The sequence below is a fragment of the Phalacrocorax aristotelis genome, chromosome 1 (genome assembly GCF_949628215.1).
Source record: "Phalacrocorax aristotelis chromosome 1, bGulAri2.1, whole genome shotgun sequence".
In the NCBI taxonomy this organism is placed as follows: domain Eukaryota; kingdom Metazoa; phylum Chordata; class Aves; order Suliformes; family Phalacrocoracidae; genus Phalacrocorax; species Phalacrocorax aristotelis.
The window spans coordinates 204,962,573-204,985,845 of record NC_134276.1 but is presented as its reverse complement, the minus strand read 5'-3'; the positions used below and the strand labels follow the sequence as shown (position 1 = coordinate 204,985,845).

The window sequence follows — 23,273 nt, the reverse complement described above, 5'->3', positions numbered from 1 at the left end:
CAGGACTTGAATTTGGCCAGTTTGTAATAGCAGACCTGAAGAGTCTACAACATCATGGCAGTCAGTCCAGGCTATAAAACCAGCTAAGCAGCCGGATAGAGCTGTAGAGCTGAATGCTTGTGTACATTGCCTCCACAGTTAAACTGCAGTGGGGAACCATGGTAGCTGAACAAAAAATGCCCTGGATCAATGACTATTTTGGGTAAGTCTATGCTCACACTGTACTAATATCTGTATAAAACAACATGGTCTGTGGTTTGTGTTTGCTAATGCTTACTTAAGCATTACTGAGATCATAGGAATTAGAGATTGAGAAAACAGGGTTTAAGAGGGGAGATAAAACTCAGTTCTCTGGATATTAGAATAGCAGGTAACTGTACATTTACTATATTATAAGCTGAGACAAGTAGCATTAACAGCATTTTTGTGTGATGAAAGATTTACTCTCCTTCCGTAGATTGTTAAGAAAAGCTGCTCACAACATTGCTACCTGAACAATGTCTGAACAGAGGAAGAATGAATCACAGCATCAAAGAATCTGTCTTGGCTGCCTGATCAGATGCCAAATTCTAATATTTTCAGTAACTGCATTAATTTCAGTTTTCACTAACTGTGTTACTTTCTATTGAATTATACTAGAGACTTGGGTGACCTTTGAATTATTTTCTGGAGAAAATATTTTGCTAAAGTGACCTCTTCTTAAAATGAGCCAAAGTTTGAAGTAAATGTTGCAGTTTTGGGAACTCATCCACCATCAGATCAGAATAATAATATAAAACAACACACCTGTATATGGTTATAGTCAAAGGAAGATATGGAAATGACACTTGTATTGAATGCCAACAAAAGCAATAAAAAGGACCAGTTTCTAAGATCCTTGTTCTGTAGTAAGCCTACCAGAAGACAGGAGAAACCTATCTGTTTGCTAGATCAGATGAACTTGCCCACAGGAATTTGCTATTGAGTTACTGCATCTTCTCGAAAATTGTTATGAACTACCCAAACTTCTTCCACCTATCTTTCTGAGAAAAGTCTTCAGAAGTCAGGTAATAAATTGTTTGGGACTTACCGGCAGGTCCCTCTTTCTCAGTTCAGTGCACAAATACCTATGAGAAAAAGAACCGCATGCAGACAGAATACTATAATATTCCCTGAAGAATGTTTTTAATCAGCAGCTTCAAAAGAGTGCTCTGTTGATGAGCAACTGCAATGTTATAAATTCAGCCAACAGCCTTTATGTTTAATTTAGACAGTCTTCCTTGCAGCTCAACAGTACAAAAGACCAGTGTCAGTGGCCTGTAGGCCTTTGCAGTTGCTGCCCAGTGATTAACTATGGAAAAGAAAAGCTATCTGCAATTTAATTAGCTGGAGGATAACCTATAGGTAATACTGATAAAAACAAGCAGCTAGATGCCAGTGAGCAGCTGGCGTGAAAATTGGACAATGCAGTGTCCATAAAGTTTGGTTTGTATTCTCAAGACAGCTTTATTCACAAAAAAATGCTCCTCTGAAAAAAAAAGTATGATTTCTTGAGCCCATGTTTTTAGACTCATTTGAATTATGCTTGCTTGGCTAAGCTAAAGCCAATTCCTGGCAGCAGGATTTCGGCATATTCATTAAGTGCAATACTATATCATTGCTTTAAAAACGTAGTGGATTGTAAGTAAGCAGCAAACACAATGACTCTACAAAAAGCCAACACAGCACTAAACAGTAGTTTAGCCGAAGGCAATTTAAATTGTTAATGCTTTTACTGTGTGCTGCTTTCAGCAGTTTTGAAGGTCTTTTTCCTGAGTAGTGCTGTTCTGATGCTCGGTTGCTGCGGCCTCTTGTCTGGGGTTGAATCAACCCGTAATTCAGAACAGCTTTTCCAGACTATTTCTGTAGTAACCCGATCATGATCGTGTGTCTTGCTGATAGGAACTTTTTCTTTATTTCAGAAGAAATATTTTATCTATACAATGGAAAGAAAAACCTTTCAATGTGATTGTGCTTTCTTTGCTCATATCAAGATTGTCATTCTAGTTCCAGGTTACAGAAGTGCTGATTTTGAAGTATTGTGTTCAGCCCCTACGCTGACACATGGCTATATACGCATCAGGTGTGTACATGCAGATTTCTAATTTATATCACTTTCACTGCTACTCTGTGGAATTGTTTTATAAAGTAGAAGTGTTACTCTGGAAGCAACCAGCTAGATCTATGAGTGCTGGAACCAGCTGAATCTTGTTTCATATTGGGTATTTGTAGAGTCTCTGCCCAAGTGTGTGAGCTGATACCGCAGCCACCTTCTCAGCCGGTGGTTCCTGGCTGCTCATTTTCATGAGACATAGGAATGCCCTTATCTCTGTGTCAAGCTTCGTTGATGTTGTACAGTAATGAGCATGGAAACCTCATTTCCTCAGAAAACCAGTTGGGATTGTATAACTCAGACTCTATATTACTGCTGCTTTTGGTGGAGTTCCTGGTGAGTTTGAAGGGTAAAGCCTGCTTAAAAACCAAAAATGCCATTTGGTCATTTTCCAGAAACCTGTTTACCAGGGACGCTAATCTAAAATTGCTACTTAGTGTAAAATACAAAGCTCTCCATACTTAGGGTGAAATCTGGAGTCTGGATTTGAAGGAACCAGATTGCCATCCTGATAATCTCACCTATATCATCTACCCATTTCAATAGGCTCCGTGGCATCCTGAACTTGGCAGGCAACTATTTATGTATCATGCTGATGACTGCAGGATAAATGACAAGGACATTGTTTATGTACAACTCTCCTCCCCACTAATCCTGGCCCTTCTACTTCTTTGTCACTTGAGACTGGGCCCGTAAGAACTATGAAGAAAGGTCTCATTTTCTCTATCTGGAAACTGCAGATAATACTGTTTACCTAAACCAGAGGGATATTGGAAGCATTCATTGTTATAATAGCCTCATTGTAAAAAGAGATTGTTAAGACCATCTAAAAAGTAGTGTTTCGTAAGAGTTTAGTGGTGAATGTTTATATATCCAGCTCGTACTGTTAGAACACCAGTATTTGTTTTATTTTACTGCATTTTTTAGCTGAATAATAACATTTTTTGATTTAAAGTTGCATTTCTCTAATGACCTTTGTTGAACGCTAAATTCTAGATCACATTTACATATGAGACACTGCTATTTTGTTAAGTAGGAGACATATTACAAGGATAATCAGTTTATCTTAAGCTGTAATTCTCTGTCTAGCAAGGATTCAAATTTCTAGGATGGAGAATGGCTAATGGCTTAGTGAAGTCTGGTAAAACATCTTTGAGATAAATCCCAGCATAATGAGATCAGTTAGATCTAACTGTAAAATGGAAGAGAAGCTTGATTTTAATTTTCAAATGCACAGTTTGGTGCTTTGTTTTTTTAGTTTACAACTTGACAGAGATATATCTGAAATTACAAATGCTGGAACTGGATTGATCTTTTGAATATGCAAAAGCTAAAAGGGAGAAACTAAACTAAAAAAAAAAAAAAGAGAAGTATCTATCTTCATGTAAGATTAGATTTTCTATTCCACAGAAACTAATTTGCCTCCAATGTAAATTTTCTGGTGAAAGGATGTGCCTACTTTGCAGCTATAAGATGCTTTTTGCATAGGTTATATGGGCACTAAAATAGTACAGGCAGCAAAATAAAAGTAACAATAATTTCAGTCACAGAGATCTATGGTTACATATGCAGTCAAGGAGTCCTTGTCAAATGAGGTAGCATATGGTTTCTTGGCATTTGGGTTTGTATTTTAACTACTGTGTTAACAACAGTTTCCTCTTTTATTTTTAAGTGTATGCGGTATATCATGCTTTTGTGGTTTACTATTTTTGTGCGATTACAGTCCTTGCGACAGAAACTGGACAGGCCCTGCTGCAGGATTAAAGCTGCTGTTTAAGCACACAGCAGATGGAGAGGCACTGCAAACTTTTTAGGGCAGTCAGTACATTTTCATTCTGAACTCCAAGGGGAATAACAACTTGCCTACACACACAAAGCTCTGAGACAGCTCAGGAACTTCTACCAACAGTCACTGTCATTTGTGAGTCACAGTAGTTTTGTCACATAAAATCTCTTTGTGACTGATAACATTTTTTGGGGAAGGGAGCACCAGTTCTGACAGCTTTTGTGAATCAACTCTGAGTAACAGGATGTTGGCAGCTGTAGGAGGCAGCTCACACTGAGCAGAAGGATTCTCAATTCCCACCATTTTCAAGATCCAGCGTGGAAGCAAAGCCCAGAGCAAGAGATGGAGCGACTGAAGGTACTCATCAACTCAGCACTGAGCTCCTTCTGAAACTGGCTGTACCTATTAAAAAGGAAGGCATGGGGGGCACAGAAGGCAGGTGCTTAAGGGCCTGGGGAAAAGCCGATACCACATCTGGGGCCCAAAAGCCTCTTCCTTCTGATCATCTGCTGAGAGCCCAGCTTTCCCTCTTTTTGGAGCACAGCAAGGCAGCAAGCAGGAAGATTTGTAGTATCTGTATTGAGGCAGAGGATGCCAGAAGTACTGTGCTACAGTCTGAGGCAGAGGGGAGTTACTGTGTTAGGAAAATAACAAATGCCAAAACCCCGTGACTTCCCTTCAGCATATGTAGTACAGATTTTTTAAAATAGCATTTTGTTTCTTTGTATTCTGTCACAGTTAACACACTGTTGGACTTGGTCAGATAATAGAATTTCACCTCTGATTTTCCCTCATTTTTGAGATAATACTTCATTAGCCAAGTGAAAAGCTTCTAACTCCAGGAAAAAAAGTAAAAATTTTGAACAGGAAGTAAAAACTGACAGCTCTGTTTTCTGCATGTCTATACCTATTTATCTACAGCCACACACTCCAAACATGCTCAGGAATCTTTGGCACCGAAAGGAAGTTGCCTGTACTGGTATCTTGCCAGAACTTTTGCCAGCCCAAATTTGGCTTTCATCAAGCACCATTCCTGCAAGCCTTTCCCAGCCCCTGGCAGCTGGGAGGGACTGTTCCCAGTGGTTTGCACAGGGCCATCCTGTGCTGGGAGCTGAGGGAGTTCCCCAAAGTTGGCACGGGCAGTTCCCTGCCAGCTGGCTGCAGTGGAGCATTGAATTTACTGGTGTGGATGAAGCCTTCCTACCCCTAACAGCCCAGTCTCTTAGATGCGTTGCAGGTGCTCAGAATGCTTCTTAAAACAAGATTTTAGATTATTGTCTTGTTTCAGTCTCGTGATTTCCCCAGTTGGGGTGGTTCTGTCTCACAGGAAGCACGGTGCCCTCAACTACCAGTGCCAAAATACCCTATTTCAGCACTGCGTGAAAACACACGGCCAAAAGAGCCTCAGTGGGTGAGCAGCTCTGCCCGCAGCCATTCACAAACTGACTGAAGAAATGCAGGACTTCGTGGTTACTGAAACTGGCAATAATGGTTTATTGAGAGGAAAGCTGGCTTTGCTGAATTGCAGCATTCCCGGGAGCAGTTCGGACAGCAGGGTGATTAAAACCTAGACCTGTTTTGCAGTTTATAATTAGCCAGCTCCGGAATACCTCGGTTTGACTGTGGTTTGTTGGAGCACCTCACTGAAAACACGAGTTACAGGGGGAGCAGCGGTTTGTGAGGAATATGAACTTTCCACAGCCCCGACCAGGTTCGGGGCCTCGCTCCCACTGCTGGGCCCGCCCACGCCGCTGAAGCTTGGCCAAGGCCCCGGTGTTTCTCCACCGACGGGTCAACCCCCTCCCGAGGCCTCGGACAGCGGCAGCACCGCAAGGCGCTCCGGAGGAGAGGCTACCGCGGCGGCTGGTGACGCCTTTTCCTCAGGGGGCAGCGGCCAGTGGGCAGCTCCAGGGTCAGCGCCGGGGCTGGGGGGGGACCGCCGGGAGCCGCCCGCCCTGAAGCGGGAAGAACGTAGCGGCGCGGCATCGTCTCTGCGCCTGCGCGCAGCGCGCCGGAAGTCAGCATCGCCCCGCCCACCCACTCGTCAAGATGGCAGCGCCTGCGGCTCGTTTAGCGGCACGGCGGCTATTCCTGCCTTGGTCTACTCGCCTGGCGCGAGTGTCCGGCTCGGGGGGCCGGGTATGTGGCGGGGAAGGGATGGGAAGGGATGGGAAGGGATGGGAAGGGATGGGAAGGGATGGGAAGGGATGGGAAGGGATGGGAAGGGATGGGAAGGGATGGGAAGGGATGGGATGGGAAGGGATGGGATGGGAAGGGATGGGATGGGAAGGGATGGGATGGGAAGGGATGGGATGGGAAGGGATGGGATGGGAAGGGATGGGATGGGATGGGATGGGATGGGAAGGGATGGGATGGGATGGGGGCTGCGGGGAGCCCGAGCTGCCGCCATGGGGTGGGGGTGAGGGGGGGCCGGCGGCGCGGTGCACGCCGCGGTGCATGGCGGCAGTTGTAGTCTCTACCCGGCTAAGGGAAGGCGGCGGCCACCCCTCGGCGGGACGCGGCGATCTAGGGACGAGCCACGGTGCCGCAGGGCCCGGGGTTTGCAGCCAGCTCCTGGGGCCGCTGTCACCCCACATCGTCCCCCCGCTGCGCTGTGCCGAGGCTCGGCACTGGTGCGGCTTCCGGGAGCGGAGCGGTGCAGTGTGAGGATGGGGCGTGATGCCTCGGGGAGGGGCGGCAGCAGTCTCCAGCCCGGCCAGGGCCTGTCGTGCTCACCCCAGGGGAGCTCGGAGAAAGACAAACCCTAGTTCACTCCCGTGGTTGGCTGGGGGTTGCCCGGAGGCCCTGATCCCAGAGCACTCCCCTTCTGTCCTTTTCCCCAGCCTCCCAGTTTAGAACCTAAGCTTTTCTGCCTGAAAACAGGAGAGGGAGATTTTATTTTCAAAAACAGTTTTTTTCTTTCCCTGTAATGCAGACTAGCAGTGAAAATGAGCCCTTGCAACAACCCGGGTCAGGGTCTGAGTGTCAGGGGAGCAGCTATGGAAGAGGCCTGGGACTACAGAGGACAGCAGCCAGCGTGAGGGCAAGCTGTGTGTCTGGCAGCTGAGCAGGCCAGCAGCAGCCTGGGCTGAACAAACAGGAGCACGGCTGTAGATCAAAGGAAGTGATCAGTTTGCCCTTGTCAGGTGGTTAGAGTATGACAGCTGGTTTTGGGCTCCTCAGTGTAAGGAGGATGTTAGTGAACTGGAGTGTGTTCAGCAGAGGGCCAGCAAGATGTTTGTGGGCTGGAGGATGTGCCCTATGAGGAGAGGCTGAGGGTCTGGGACTTGCTCAGCCCAGAGAAGACACACCTTTGGTTGGACCTAACAGCAACTTGCTAGTTGTGAGAAGGTTGTCAGGAAGACAGAGTCAGGCTCTTCACAGTGTGACATGGTGGCAGAATGAGGGAGCAATGGGCATAAGCTGAAATAAGAGAGGCAAAACGGACATATGAAAAGCTTTTTCTCCCATGAGGCAGTCAAGCAGTGGAGCAGGCTGCCCAGAGGGGCTGTGCAGTTTCTCACCATCCTGGGCAAACTATTCTGACCCCACAGCTGATCCTGCTTGTAGCATGAGGTTGGACTAGAGACCTCCTGAGGTCCCTTCAAACTTGAATTGTGCTATGATCCTAAAATACATGAATTTTGAGAGATCCAACCTATTGGTATTCCAGGAGGAGAGCAGATGAGAGCTGGATTTTGTACTTTAATGTTTAGGGCAGTCACATGGTGAGAGAAATCTTTTGTTTATTTGATATATTTAAAAATTTTGGAATCACTTATTGCTCAAAGCATGCATTTGGGATACATACTTAAATTTCTTGATGTTGAAAAAGTGCAATAAACCTTTTATTTTTTAACCTCCGTCTTCCCTTCTTTTCTACCCCATTCTGATTTAATGATTTTTTAACCTCCATCTTCCCTTCTTTTCTACCCCATTCTGATTTAATGATTTTTTAACCTCCATCTTCCCTTCTTTTCTACCCCATTCTGATTTAATGTCCTTTAACTGCCAGATTATTGTATAAAAGGTGGCCATTTCAATATCTGTCCCTGTTCTGAACAATGGGTGACTGTGACTTGCAGTCCTGGACAGAGGCCCTCAGACTTTATCTCCCTTCACTTTAGACAGCAGGTACCCAAAAGAATTCTGGATCTTAAGTGATATATTCAAGATCCTGCAGGCTCTTGATGATAGAACTGGGAAACTAGTGTGGCTCTCGGGGTGGCTGGCTGATGATAGTAACATGCTTTTTCTGTCAGATCATGTCATAGAATTGTTCAGGTTGGAAAAGACCTTTAGGATCATCAAGTTCAACCGTTAACCTAACACTGCCAAGTCCACCAATAAACCGTGTCCCTAAGCACCACATCTACATGTCTTCTAAATACCTCCAGGGATACCATGAAATACCTCCTCAACCACTTCCCTGGGCAACGTGTTCCAATGCTTGACAACCCTTTCAGTGAAGAAATCTTTGCTAATATCCAATCTAAACCTCCCCTGGTGCAACCTGAGACCATTTCTGCTTGTTAACTTGGGAGAAGAGACCAACACCCACCTCGCTACAACCTCCTTCTGTGTAGTTGTAGAGAGCGATAAGGTCTCCCCTGAGTCTCCTTTTCTCCAGACTAAACAACCCCAGTTCCCTCAACCTCTCCTCATAGGACTTGTGTTCCAGACCTTTCACCGGCTTCGTTGCCTTTCTCTGGACATGCTTCACATTTTTCTTCTGAGTCAGGTTAATGCATCCCTGATGTGAAGTAGTGGTGAATAAATCAGTGCTGAATTTTTTCTGTTTAAATGCATGCTTTAAAAAAGATCCACAAAGTTTAATATTGATATTCAGGAATATATTTTTCAGCAGAGCATACTAGGATATAATTTGACAATCCGAGTGTGACTGATGCTTTTTCCTTACAGTGTGTTCATGTTGGAACAGGCAGGCTCAGAGCTTCCAAAGCAGCAACAGAAGTAATCTTAAATGTTCCTGAAACTAGGGTGAGTCCTCTGGAAAACGGCTTGCAAGTAGCTTCTGAAGACTCTGGACTCTCAACATGCACAGTAGGTAACCTGTAAAGGGTTTTTTTGGTGACTGTTCATGTGTGTTCATTTCCTTGTGGAACTAAAATGCATTCTTTCAATATTTATTAACAGTTGTTCTTGAAACTTAAGCTAGTCAGTAGAAGTATTAAGGCTTTTGTAAGTGATTTGTGATTAGATTTTTTTGTGAAGATCAAAACTTAATTTTTCTTGAAAACCTGCTTTGTTTAAGGGAAAAGCCATTTAAAATTGGTCTTGAAGATCCAAGTGTAGTTCATACATAAAACCAGCAAAGCTGCATTGTTAGCTGGTAAAATAACTTTTTTCTCCTCCACCCCCCCCCCATGAGGTTGGACTTTGGATTGATGCTGGAAGCAGGTATGAAAATGAGAAGAACAATGGAACTGCTCACTTCCTTGAGCATATGGCTTTCAAGGTGAGTTTCAGTATTGATGCAGAGGTTTACAATGGATTTATAAGTTTTTTATCTTTAAAGATCAATGATAAGAACTTTGTCAGAATTCTAGAAATAGGTTTTCCAAATCAAGGTAGGGCGGAGAAAAAGTGGACAATTTAAGACTATGGTTTCCATCAGAAAACAGAGCTAAAGTCCCAGTTCTGTGATTCTGACACACAACTATAGATTAGTAACACGGGTCTAATTTTAACTCACCTTTAACTTCTTGTAATAGTCTTAGAAGACACATAGTCCATTGTTTGCCAGCTTTTTATTTTTGTGTGGGAGCACAGTAGGATTTATATCTGACTTTCAAGCTTGGAGAGATCAGTATGCCAGTTTTCCTTCCAGAAGACACTTTCTCTTGCCCTTGACTTTTCCAGACAAGAAGTAGTAATGATGAGTGGGTAAATTAAAGGGTCTAATTTGATTTCCATATTGTTTTATTTCAGGGAACAAAAAAGAGATCTCAGTTAGACCTTGAACTAGAGATTGAGAACATGGGAGCTCATCTGAATGCGTATACATCCAGAGAACAAACCGTGTATTATGCAAAGGCTTTTTCAAAAGACTTACCAAGAGGTAATGCTTTCATTAATCAGAAAAGCAGCAAAAAATGAAGTGCTTATGGCGCTCCTGATGAGAAACACAGAATGATGCTTTTGCAGTGTAACAGTCCCTTCCTTCCTGGGTGAAAAGTCCTTTCTTGAACTTCACAGGAATGTGAGAATGCATGTTTGGAGAGGAGAGTGCGAGCAGGGAAACTGGTATTTGAAACATTTTTGTCTCTAGATTCCCCCCCAAAAATACCTCTTGGACTTCTCCCTTTCTGCAGAGCCAAGTATTTTGTCCCCTGGTTAATCTTATTAGCAAATTTTGAGCCACTTGATCTTTGGGGTGGGTTTTACTTTTGGAACTAGATTTTTCTGGTAGTCTGAAATTACGCTTTGCATTCCCACCTCTGTTTTCAATTAGCTGTGGAAATTCTTGCTGACATAATTCAGAACAGTACCCTGGGAGAAGCAGAGATTGAGCGTGAGCGAGGAGTTATACTTCGAGAGATGCAAGAGGTTGAAACCAATTTGCAAGAAGTTGTCTTTGATTACCTCCATGCTACAGCCTATCAGAAGACAGCCCTAGGACGGACAATTTTAGGACCCACTGAAAACATCAAGTATGTCCAAATTTGTGGCTGTCTTTAATTGTGTGGTAACTTACATATTGAAAAGACTCATCTGAAGCTGTAGGGAACAGCATCAGTTTTTGTTTTTATCTGGAAGGTAGCTGAAATTGCACTGGACATAATAGTAAGAATTCCCTTATTGCCTCAATTCCCCTGTATGCAGGCATCAAAGGGTACGTGAACTTCAGATGTCCACTGCGTGTCTTCATTATTTGCTATATTTTTCTCCTGTTTGTAAAATTCATCTGACACAAAATTGGAAATGCTCCTTTTTCCCATTCATCAGGTGTTGGGCATTATTGTAAATACAACTGTGTCTGCACTGCTCTTGCAGCATTTGTACCAGTGCAGACCAGGAGACTGCTAAAAGTGCTGTTTTCAAATTGGCATGAGATCATCAGTGGATCCTGTCTCCACCTGACTGAGTTGTAATTCTTATTCCTTCTCAGGAAGCTAGCAGAGCTTTGAAAGGCAAAATGTGTCAAGTTCCTATTTTCTTTTTAGGAAGTCACCTTTGTTTTATCTTTCTGCCTCTATGCACAGCTCTATGCATTGGTAGAACTTAAAATTATGTTGTATTGTATAGTTCTATACATTTAGCTCTTCTCACTGTAATAAACTGTACTGACACAGTAGCGATGTTTGCTTCACTGTTTCTAGATCCATAAACCGTAACGACTTAGTGGAATACATAACAACACATTACAAAGGACCCAGAATGGTCCTGGCTGCTGCTGGAGGTTAGTATGAGATATCCACCCTGGCTCATGTGAAACTGTGCTTAAAACCATGGTCTTGTTTCTGGGACGAACATGCTGAGTTTCTGGGAAGAGCACGCTGAATTACCTGTTGTTCAGTAGGTTCTGGAAATTCATTGTTAGCCCTGAGTGTTTTGTGCCTTCATACCCTTTGAACATTTGTTTCCTTTTCCAGAATAATAATATTCCAGAATAGTAACATTCCAGAAACATTCTTAAACCAGTAACTAGAAGTACATTGGATGCCAAGGTCGTTCTTTCATGTGGGCAGGAAAAGAGGGGCCTAGAAAGGGTTCAGTGTGCAAAGGGGAGTGGCAAGGAAAGTCGGGAAGGAGAAATAACATTGTGGCTTGAAATTGAGAGCAAACAGCTTGATTTGGTGTAATACTAATAGAAGGCTATTGAAGAGAATTAAGGAGGGCAATAATGATGATCTTGCTTTGTATAATGGGGAGATGTGAGGAATCTGAAAGTGTGGCATTAAAGGTGGGGAACAATAAATTATTGCTTGGCTGAGTCTTTAAACTGCACAGCAATTTAAATTACGAAGTATGTGAAATATCTTTGTTCAGGGGTCTCTCATGATGAGCTACTTGACCTAGCAAAGTGCCACTTCGGTAACTTGCCATCTGCTCCGGAAGGAGGACTGCCACCCCTGCCACCTTGTAGATTCACAGGCAGTGAGGTAAACTGTTAGATGGCTTTTTGCACTGGCCTTTTGATCATACCCTGTGAGCACAACTGACACGCTCTCTGCTGAGGAGAGATGGCTTCCCAGCCACAGACTCAGCAGGTTAAAAGGTTTCTTGCCCCCAGTGAAGACAGTGGAGCAGCTGCTTTCCAAAGCAGTACTTCTCAACCTTTCTTGGACAAGCCTTACTGCTGCCACTTTTTCTGCCTCATCATCAGTTGCTGGAGGAATATCTCCCTTACCCCTGCTGCTGCTTTCCTTTTGTCCCTTTGCCTACAGCGTTGGAGCATTTCCACTTGTTGGGAATCGCTAATTTAAAGGGTATGGCAGAGAACCAAGACATCTGTGTTCTGCTTCCAGCTCTGTCCAGGTTTTGAAAAAGTCACCAGCTTTCTCTGCTGTGGTTTGTCTTAAAATGACTTGTAATGCCCTGTGTACCTGGCATCCTGGCATTAGGCTTGCTGTTGGCAGTGTGCTCTGAGATTGCCACAGGGAAGACTTGTTAAGGCCTATGTTAAATAAAGCTTCATATGCTTTAATTTTTGGTTCTCTCTGTGCATACTTTATGATCCAGATATGATGGAAATGTCTGTTTCCTGATATTTAAATTGCCATACACATTACCGTGTACAGGTTGTACTACAGCTGCTTTTGTTATGTTCCCTCAGATTCGTATTAGAGATGACAAGATGCCCTTGGCACACATTGCGATAGCTGTTGAAGCAGCTGGCTGGTCGCACCCAGATACAATCCCACTTATGGTAGCGAATACTCTGATAGGTAACTGGGATCGTTCCTTTGGAGGAGGCATGGTGAGTGAACCTGCAAGCACCTTCCTGCTCTCAGTGAGGCTGGTGGGCTGGTGAGATCTCTCTGACTCGGGTACTGCCAGTACAGACCCATTCAAACCTATCTGATGGCGGTACTGCTACTTCATGGCTATTTCTGATGGCCCGTTTTTGGAGTGGGAGAAGGATCCAGTCGTGAGTCTGACAGAATTTGTTGCCCAAGATCTAGGAAAATCTTAGGAAGTGGTTCTAAGCCACCAAAGTAGAGGTGACATGAGGTCTGCCAGCCCTCGTGGAAAGTAGGATGTTTCATACCTGTATGTCATCAGAACCTGTGGGTATCAGTAACTGTCCCTTTCTTGAACCTAAGTAGCTTTCTGATTTTGGCTTAAATCTGGGCTGTTACTTGGAAATGTGAGATTGTGTGCAAGGAAAGAAACTGTTGAGATGAAGAGCTGATCATTAACCTTGTAGCTTCTGCTGGAGCCTGTAATACTACTGCAAGTTCTGTCATTGAAATGAAAACAGGAGACCATGGAGGTGACTAGTAGGCTTTCAAAAAACTTCATATTTTTCTTTTGCCTTAGCAGAATTTATCCAGTAAACTTGCTCAGATTGCCTGCCACGGTAACCTGTGTCACAGTTTCCAGTCCTTCAACACCTGCTACACTGATACAGGGCTGTGGGGAATCTATATGGTCTGTGAGCCATCCACTATACAGGACATGGTGCACTTTGTTCAGACAGAATGGTAAGCTAACAACTGTTCCTCTAAAAGGAGTATTTTCAGGGGAGGAATACAATTTTAAAAATAGCAATCATTTAAAGAGAATATTTTTGTTTCTCTGCTTTGGCTTGCCTGGAAGAAACAAATGCCTCAGGTTCTAAACTTTGATGTTCAATGCAGAGTCCCAACAGCCAGTTTCTGGCAGCCTTACTTGGAGTGAATAGCTTAAGATTTACGTTTGGTTTTCTTTTTCTGCCCTGGAAGAATAAATAGTAACTGTAGTTAATATAATAGCATTTCTTGTACAAGAAAATAAGGCAGTGTTTTTTGTTTTGTTTTCTTTTGACTTGCAAGCAGCAGGAGTTATGAAAATGTGTCAGACCTTTCAGAATACTATTAAGTCAGTATACTGTGCCCAGGAACTGCATGGTTGCCAACTGAAAGAGTAAATATTCATGAATGAGAATAACAAATATGCAGTGACCTACTAACACTGTTAGTAGTTATCCAGTTTGTAGTGGTATGTAGAGCTTTAGTGAGTACATGGGGAAATGAAATGTAAGGTAGGTGAGCTCTTATATATGGAATTTTGAAGCCTGTGATTCTAGATAATATTAATTCATCTAAGGCTTACATCTAAATCGAAAAGATGTCCATAGGTGCAACTCATGTTTGAACTGCAGACGTGATTAGAAACAAATCACATATGTGATTTAAGAGCACTGATTTGAAGTGGGTGAAGTTGAAACAGAAGTTGAAAGAAAACTTGAAAATGAGTTTCTGTAATCAGGTAGATTGCTTCTCATATACCATTATTCTGTGAGGTCTTTGTAAAGGACTTGTGGAGAAAAATGGTGTCATTTTAGCTGTCCATTTGCTGCAGCTTGGCACCGGCAAAGATATGAACCATTCCTGTGACAAGGATATGTTAAGATACATAATGCATCCCCCTGTCCTAGTGAAATGTTCCTTAAGCAGTGTGGTGAATCATCATCTCACCGAGAGCCAGGACATAATGGATTGCTTTCTGGGCTAATTACCTCTAATTGTTTGGCTCCCACTATCTGAGCAACAGCTATTCTCCAGAGAGCAAGTATGGACTACACTTGGCTCAAAATATTCCTTTAATAAAATGAAATACAGCTCTTCTAAGGGGAAAAACTTGCTCTTGGGTATATTGATATGCTTCCAAAAAACCCTACTCTTGTGCTGCTCCTTTGCATCCTGTGGCTTGTTTCCACACCAAATTCTCCTACCGGCTCCATCTATGGAAAAGACATGCCTGGTGGGTGTACTAATGTATATGCACCTCTTCATCACAGGCAATCTTGTGTGCTACAGGTTACCACTATTTAATGCCTTTGGATTGAAACTATTTTTCAGGACAAGACTTTGCACAAGTGTTACAGAAAATGAAGTAGCTCGAGCAAAAAATCTACTGAAGACCAATATGCTGCTACAACTTGATGGTGAGACTTAACGAGAGCATTTTATTCTTAGTGGAGTTGTGTGCTGATAACTGAAGCATATTTTCCCCTATTTCAGGGTCCACACCAATCTGTGAAGACATTGGAAGACAAATGCTGTGTTATAAGCGCCGAATCCCAATTCCAGAACTTGAGGCACGGATTGAGGTAAGTGGCAGTCATGTTGCAACTTTTAAATTCAGTCCTCAAGGGATTTAATTGTTATGGGAAATAACAATACCAAAGTCAGACTGTTTCCAACTGAGAAAACTTGCAACTGTTTTGTTGCCTTTTCCCCTGGGTTATACAAAATCAAGATCACTGGCTCTTAACACTTTTTTAGATGGGATTGGTAACAGATGTCTCTTTACCCTTTTTAGGCTATTGATGCCCAGACTATTAGAGAAGTTTGCGCAAAGTACATCTGTGATAAGCATCCTGCAGTTGCTGCTGTGGGTACGTTGTATGTTTCCCTGCCCTCCCATACCCCCTCCATGCCAATTGGTATCAGTTTAGCATGTGTCATGGCCAACTTTCTTTAACTTCCAGGTCCAGTTGAACAACTTCCAGAGTATAAAAAAATCTGCAGTGGCATGTATTGGCTTTGTGAGTAGTGAATAATAAGAACTTTCAGTATGCTTGAGCTTTTAAAAAGCAAAACAAAAAGAGAAAAAACCTACTACACCCCTGTTGAAAGCTTTAGAGTTGGAGAAGTGCATTTGAGAAGATTAAAACTCAAGAACCAGCCAGTCCTGTGTATCTGTATAATTAAGGAATGAAAACATGTACAGTATTTGCATTTTTATTATAAAACAAAGATTGTCAGTAAGAGTCATTTCTTGACTTTAGTAGCATTCATCACTTGTTCTTGAGCAGCTTTCTTGGCCTTGACCATTTCAACGAGTTCCTGGAGGGTTGGGGGAAAAAAGGATACTTATCTAAATGTGGAACTTGTTAACAATGCTGTGGTTTCAAACACTACATATATGCAGCCTGAAACACTCTATGTTGAGAACTAGTGAGAAATCTACAGTTTAATACCCTAAAACAACTTTTCTTAGAAACAAATAAATTAATGGAAGATCAGTGCTCATCTACTGTCCCTGTAGGAGGAACTTTACCATCTACAAGAGCTTGCTGTGAAATTGTAAGGCAGATTTCATGAGACAGACTTCCCTTCCCAGCTTCCAGAGCTGCTACTTTCACTGAGGAAAGCTTAGTCCTTACTGCTCTTTTGGGGTTGAGTTACACACACACAAAAAAAGTTTCTCCATAAGGCTCCATCTTGTGCTAGTTTGCTCTTGTCAGATACTGTCTCTGGCAGGGAAAGCAAGAGTAAAAGCAAAGGATTCTAATAAGACCTGGTCTAATTACAGTACTAGAAGGAGGTGAGGTACCTTATATCGCTTCATGCAGTCTTTTTTTGACCGGCCTGGAACAGCTGCTGCTATTTTCTCCCATCTTTCAGGAGTATTTACAGGATAAGTCTTCAGTGCTTGTTCTAAAAGCTTTTGTTCTTCTGTAGTCCAAGGGGACAAATCTAAAGCTGATCCTGTTTTTAAATGCAAAAATTAAGAAAATACCATATTTTCTAAGTTTCTCACGGACTCCTTATTAAATGTTAAAGTCTATTATAGTTGATTTATTATCCTTGCAGTTTTGTGATAGAACTAGTCTGACCTAAGGGCTACCCAGTACTAAAAACCTGAAAGCCAAAAAAGATCCAACCCTGAAACTGACTGGACAAGGTCCCTTGGGGTGCTTAACTAAAGGACAGAGAAGTTAGAAGGTAACATCTTTTGTTGTCAGCTGGGTGTCAGATCACTAGCCACCCTTGAAGCCACAGTGCTAGGGCAGCAATGTAGCTTTTTCTTTTGCATTTCAGTAAGGAACACTTTGTAGGGAAACAAAGCCTCCTGCAAGTGCGTGCAAAATTTGGTGTTTGGGGTTTAACAGGAGACCAAAGCTTAACTGCAGGGTGATGCTGGATCTCAAGCACATCCCCTCAGGCCTACTCTTATCGAAAATGTAGCACCCCTCTGAGGAACAGGTAATCTCAGCATCAGACTTCACCTGTTGCCTCACCAGGAAGGACTTCAAATTGTCACTATGTAGTTAAACTGTCGTTTGTACCGAGTGTTCCAGAAACCCTCAAATCCACTAACAGAGCCTGGATCACCTTCTTGCCACCTAGGACTTGCTTACAAACTCACTCACGTTCTGGATTACTTTTGTACTAAGATGCACAGGGGAGACAACTTTGCAAGGAGGGCTCCCTTTTCACCTTTACCTTCAAATCGTTCCGAGGGGGCAGCACTGTCCATCTGAGGCACCACACCGTGTTCTTTTTTAAATTTGTCAAACGCTTTCTTGTTTATATCATCTTTTTGATGAGGGTCTATGAGCAACAGACATTGAATAGAATAATTATTGCAACAAAATTAAAGCTGGATAAAAACATCGTGTAGCAATTATTGTAAACTAATAATCACAGAATCAAAAGACCTAATTCTTATTTACTTTAAAATGATGGTAAAGAGCTTAATTGCATATTACCCAGAGTACCAGTGTGTCTGAGGGGCAGTCAGGAACACCAGCAAAGCCTGGGTCCTTCTTGTGCATGTATTGGAATGGAAAAATTTCTTAAACTTTGGGTTTTTTTTTTTTTTGAGGCTTTTGATTTTCATTAAGAACTTGCTCAAGAGCCTCCTCTCAGTATCCCAGCTCTCTAGGCTCCATTTACAACAAGAGCAGGTGAGCCACATGAATTCAGGTGTCCGAGTCTGCTGATGAATCCCATTCATCTTTCTGAAGTACCTCTGTAGCTTCATGAATTTCATTTTTCTAGATGCCTTACTTTGTAGAGAGCTTTTTCAGAGGCCAGTTTGTTTCTGAGTGTAGAGAAGCCTAGGCAATGCCTGTCGTCTTGACATCTGCATATCAAGTTAGATTAAAAGAATTCCTGAGATTCACTCATGAGGTGGTGACTTATGCAATAGCTATTAGGCTGAAAATACCGAGTCACATAAATGCTCCTCTAAATCTGCCATCTGAACTATATTTCTTTTGGGGATATACTGAGGTTACACAGAGAGGATTTTCTCATAATAGAAACATAACGCCACTCAAAGAAAAATCAAGCTGAAGAGAAGCATGTAGACCATATTATTACAAAAATAATATAGATACCAAGCTTTTGGAGGCTCTTTGCTTTATTGATGACATCTTTTGCTGTTCGTTTTATTCCAGTAGTAGAGTGCAAGTTCATGTAATTGGCAATAACTTCCCACCTGAAACAAGAACAGAAAGGGTAAACCAGCATATCAGATAATAGCTTACCTTCATACAAGTTACTTACAAGCTCTGGTACACATTTATATAAACTCCTAAGTCAGTCTAATAATACTTTAATGCATATAAACTGTCATGGTAGCTATCCTGGAAAGCTTTCAGTCACTAACTGAACAAGTTCCTGCTAATAATTTAGTTAGCTTAGGTGAGCTGACATATGGCTTCTGATACAGAAGGAGGACTGCCAGCGCTGCTTTCTGTGAAGCTCAGCTTTCCCCCGGCTCTCCCCTAAAGAGAGCTAGGGCGCTTAATTCCTATCTGTGGCTGCTTTCATCCTACTGTGTAGAGGAGAAACCAGCCTCACATTCATTGCGGAGCTACTGGAAGTAGCTTACATGCTTGTATTCCTACCCAGCTCCATCCTAGTCACTGTTCCAGTTCTGTTCTCTGCTTTAATGACTGGAGCCTATCCTGTAGTAAGCCCTGTGCAAATGTGCACCTTGGCTCAATACTGCTGATGGACTGAGTCCCAAGTCTGGGGGGAAACAAGATACGGGGCCAGAGTTAACTCCAGGACATGTAGAACATTGTACTAAGAGAAGACAAACCACAGGCTGCTCAGCAGTCAAGGAAAAGGAAGAAGTTTAGGGAGCCCTTATACTGACATCATACTTAAGATGGTCTGAAAACAAGCTGTATTATGCTTGTTATTAAAAATTGTTTGTAGAGCTTTTAACACCAAACCTGAGAAGTACCTTGAGTTAGTCCCTGCTGGGAAGAGGTTCACAGCTTTAATTAACAACTGTAAATCGTCTTCTGGCCAATTTTTGCTTCCCCCTCCACCACCAGTGGTTGACTTTTCTGAACTCTTTGTTGCTTGGCGCATACGAGCTTCTGCCTCTTCTTTCTCTCGCCTTATTTGTTCATTTATTTCTTCTATCTGGAGGATTGTAAACAAGCATTATTTATTTGTTTGGTGGGGTTTTTTTTTTATGTTTTACGGTGACACAACCCCTCTGTCTGGAATTGCTTTGAGCCTTGAGTTTTCCTTAGTTTCTGTTCTGTACATTACACATAAGGAAATGGAGGAGCTCATCTGCTCCAGCATTATTTCCCCTCATCCCCTGTGTAAATTTGGCCATCCCAGATTAGGAGCTACAGCAAGAAGCCATCACAAGTTCACTAGGAAATTAAATGAACACTCCCAGGATTAAGGCAAAACCTCTGAATTCAGTGTGTATGTCCAGACTAACCCCTGACTTATAGGGACAGATCCACAAAAGTATTAGGAACCTAAAGTGACTAGTCAGGGCAGTTAAACATCCATGTAGATATGCTGATTCCCAAATTTTCCAATTTAACTGCTACCTGAGCCTGGTTATGCCAGAAATTCTCAGTTACTATGGTTGCACTAAGGTAGCATTAACTGCAACAACCCAGACTTCAGTTCACTTAGTAACTAAGGGTTAGATGGCCATGTGTAGTTTGTTAGCAAGCAATTCCGCAGAACTTAAGTTATCCATCACACATCTCTGTGAACTGTAATCACGTCTTGAGACTGTGGTGTGATGTATCTTTAACATATTTGCTTCTGAGTATGCCCAGTCCAGTCTTGGCAATACAAAAAAAGCTATGCACTTGCACCTGTTGGCAGGATGCTCAAAATAGGTTTCTTGCTGTCTATCTCATAATAAAAATCTTCCTGGGAAAAGGGAAGTTATCTGACAGATATTTTTTATTAATGCAAAAGTGGAACAGTTTTAACACAGAAACAGAAAGGTGACTGTCCTGTGTTTGGAACACCCTCCTGGAGACTGGGAGATTGTAGAACATGAGGGATTTGAGTCTTAAGTTGTCTGATGAGTAAACCTGCCCCTGGGATGGGGACAGATCATCTTTCCTGGCAGGAAAGAAAGTTCACAGCTGTGAATGCAAAGCACATGAGAGAAAGTTCTCACTGCAGGATGTGCCTTATTAGTACAAATGGCTTTTCCCTGCTGCCAGATTTAGGCAGATCCTTGCTGAGTTTTGTATATCTGGATCACAAGTGTCTTGCTTTTCTCATACTTTGGTATCCAACCCACTGGCCCTTCAAATGCTGCAGGCTGTACCTACTGAAGTCCTTATGTGGATCTGGCCCCAGGTCACAGATCCTAGACTAGGATTTTTCTTGAGTAACAGAATAGATTAAGACTGCTCTCCTACTCCTCCAGGTAACTGCTACCCATTGCTGGGCAAAATTAAATTCCTCTACTGTTTCTGTATAGTGTACTAATGGTAGGTTTTGTGTCCTTTACTAATTAAAAAGGTGTATATTTTTTCTCAGCTGGCCTTTCACCAGCCATGAACTGCACTATGTAAAATGGAGCAGATCACGTCTGCCTGGGGACTTTGAAACTCAGGTCTAACAGGCGGGATTCCACAGCAGCTATGTCGTTATCTTACTTCAATTCAGTCATGTAGATTTCACAAATCAAGTTATTCTGTTATTTTGATTTGACGCTCAGCATAATTACCTGTTTTACTACAGCCGCCTTTCCTCCTTCCCTTGTTGTGGATGTAAGTGCTTCATTCAAGCATTGCAGACTAAAAATAAATTATTAAGTTACAACGGATAGCTAGTAGAAAGATGGGTATCAAAGCGAGCAGAATTCAGCAGCAGGAAGACTTACCTTGCTAGCTCAAGACGATCACAAAGCTTTTCCACCTCCTCCATCATTTTAACACAATCTGCCTCATTATCAGAAAAGTAATTCCAGTTCTGGAAGCAGAAATACATGTTCTACAAAGTTCTTGAACTTGATTGTCCTGTTCCTTCAGACAAAGGCTTAACACACAGCATTCTTCAGCCACTGTTGTTTTTGGACCTATTTGGTCAGCTTTACTCATAGCTCAAAACCATACGATAAGTGTGTGTTTTAGTATTTTGCTTTTTAGTAAACCCACTTTCTGTACCCATCTCCAGCCATAAGAACAAGCATGTGATAGGGTCTGATCTAAGCCAACACAGTAATACCACTGATGTAACTTGTATTTCACTGTAATAATATTCAAATACCTTGCATGTCGTTCTCAGTTTTTGCCTTTCTTTCTTGATTGCTTTTTTCTGTATCTCTTTTTCCCTTTTTGCTACTAATGCTTGTTGCCTGACTTCTTCTTCTTCCTTTTCTTTTGCTATCCGTGCTGCTTCTAATTCTGCTTGTCTTTGCTGCAATCAAAAAGAAAAAAAACAGACCAAAAAACCTCAAAGTCACACTGTTATTGGGTCATTCAGTATTAAAATGTGCTGTTTCTGGGTTTGGTGGTGGTTTTGGTTTTTTGGTTGGTGTCGTGTCCCGGCCCCCCCCCCCCCCCCCCCCCCAGTACTTTAATGTTTGGTTTTCCAAGAATTCTGAGGGAGGTGATGAAGGATATACCAGTTGGCATTAATTCACATACTCACTGTGAGGACCTCTAGTTTATAAATCCTGACTTCCTTTACAAGGAAGATACAAAACTGTATGAGATTTCCTATGCCTGCCCCAAGAGTATAAGCTTGGAAAAATGCAGTGGTCCAATATTTCTCCTGCATCGTTACTAACATAATATCTTGCAGTGCTCCAGAATTGTCCTTTAAGTCACTTTTTAGCACCTTACAGTTCCCTTTCATTCCTGGTATTTTTTTCAGAGCCACCTTTCCCAAACTGTTGATATTAATCAAATATGTCACCTCAGTGTTTCATATCAACCAGCCACTCTCAGACTGTACGCACACGGCAAACGGCTGTATCCATTTTATGAAAAAGGGAGGTAGGCCACAGAACTTAGCGACTGCCTCTAAACCAGAGGAAGTGTATGCAACAACAGAACACAATTTTAGAAGGTTTTTTGTTCCAGTTCAGTGCTCCTTGTTTTCATGTTATTCTCAAAAGGCTGTCAGTCTTGCACTGCCTGTCACACAGGGATCAAAGACAACAAACACGTCTTTAAACCCCAATATAATTCTAACAGTAGCTTTCTGACACACCTAGACGCTGAAGCCATGGATCAGGTGTGAATGAACCAGGGCTTTTCATCCCAAATGAAGTAGTTAACTTACTTTTTCTTTTGCCTCCTGTTCTTTTCGTTTTGCTTCTACCTTTGCTTTCTTCTCTGCTTCTTTCTTTGCCTTTTCTTCCTCCTTAAATTTCTTTATCCTAGGATCACAGCTGTATGCATTATCTGGCAGAAGAAAGGATGCATCATGTACAGAAGAAAAACAGGAGGAGGTTTCCACTGTTAGTTAACAAATCTCTTTAAAAACCCAGCAGTTTGCATGCTCACCAACAAGTGTCCTAATTCTGTTCATTTCTTCTTTTTTTCTCAATGCTCTGGCAGCTCTGTTCTGCTTTTCAATCCACCTCCTTTCATCTCGACTAAAAAGGGAAAGCACAGTTAGTTCAGTGCTAATACTCTACAGTGTCAGCCTGTTAGAAATTCAACGACAAACTTTTTTAAAAAAAGTTTCCCCACACAGATGTTCTTCTCCGAATACCTCAAAAACCAGACTTCAAATTACACAATTACATAAACCTTCAAAACACCTGACAAAACAAGCTGCCCCTCTGTCATTGCAGGGAATGAGATCATGGACTTCATTTTTACAATGCAATCCACTTGTTAACCTAACATTAAATCCAAGCAAAACAACTGAAACACTGCAATATAATTTAATTAAAAAGCAGCAATATAATCAATGTAAATTATCTCCATTTTACAGAACATAGATCACCTGCACAGAAAGATCACTGTTTGAAGTACCATGACACTCCACTGAAATCACACTGGATTTACTCCAGTAAAATACAGCTCAGGTTAAATAGATTAAAAATTGGCTGACTGAATAATCTCAAAGTATTTGTCAGTGCTGTCAAGAAAGGCAAATTTTTAGTGGGGGTCTATATCCTCATCCACACAACCAAATGCAGAACAAT

General features: G+C 42.2%; 2 protein-coding genes across 6 annotated transcripts in view; one reads left to right on the top strand and one right to left on the bottom strand.

Moving 5' to 3' along the window:
• The first annotated feature begins 5,662 nt into the window (after nt 1-5,662).
• On the top strand, nt 5,663-15,865 carry PMPCB (peptidase, mitochondrial processing subunit beta). Of its 4 annotated transcripts, none has more exons than XM_075081435.1 (13): nt 5,663-6,056; nt 8,841-8,981; nt 9,310-9,396; nt 9,870-9,999; nt 10,393-10,591; nt 11,261-11,340; nt 11,931-12,043; nt 12,718-12,861; nt 13,428-13,588; nt 14,948-15,033; nt 15,110-15,198; nt 15,411-15,486; nt 15,580-15,865. In XM_075081435.1, exons 1-13 carry the CDS (start codon nt 5,967-5,969, stop codon nt 15,642-15,644), a joined length of 1,461 nt encoding a protein of 486 aa, XP_074937536.1. In that variant the 5' UTR covers nt 5,663-5,966; the 3' UTR covers nt 15,645-15,865. The 4 variants fall into 4 exon arrangements, with proteins under 4 accessions (XP_074937536.1, XP_074937535.1, XP_074937538.1 ...); XM_075081434.1 differs by having other exon boundaries at nt 5,904-6,056; nt 13,425-13,588; XM_075081437.1 differs by lacking the exon at nt 9,310-9,396 and having other exon boundaries at nt 5,904-6,056.
• The window catches only part of DNAJC2 (DnaJ heat shock protein family (Hsp40) member C2), a 17,256-nt gene continuing 9,799 nt past the window's right edge, over nt 15,817-23,273 (bottom strand). For both annotated transcript variants that reach the window (XM_075081433.1, XM_075081432.1), the window contains exons 8-17: nt 22,624-22,715; nt 22,400-22,521; nt 21,380-21,529; nt 20,994-21,082; nt 20,838-20,907; nt 19,077-19,261; nt 18,220-18,320; nt 17,321-17,428; nt 16,428-16,582; nt 15,817-15,937 (exon numbers count right to left, since the gene is read on the bottom strand). In XM_075081433.1, the coding sequence (XP_074937534.1) occupies nt 15,863-15,937; nt 16,428-16,582; nt 17,321-17,428; nt 18,220-18,320; nt 19,077-19,261; nt 20,838-20,907; nt 20,994-21,082; nt 21,380-21,529; nt 22,400-22,521; nt 22,624-22,715 (1,147 nt within the window). In that variant the 3' untranslated portion in view covers nt 15,817-15,862. The remainder of the gene's footprint in view (nt 15,938-16,427; nt 16,583-17,320; nt 17,429-18,219; nt 18,321-19,076; nt 19,262-20,837; nt 20,908-20,993; nt 21,083-21,379; nt 21,530-22,399; nt 22,522-22,623; nt 22,716-23,273) is intronic.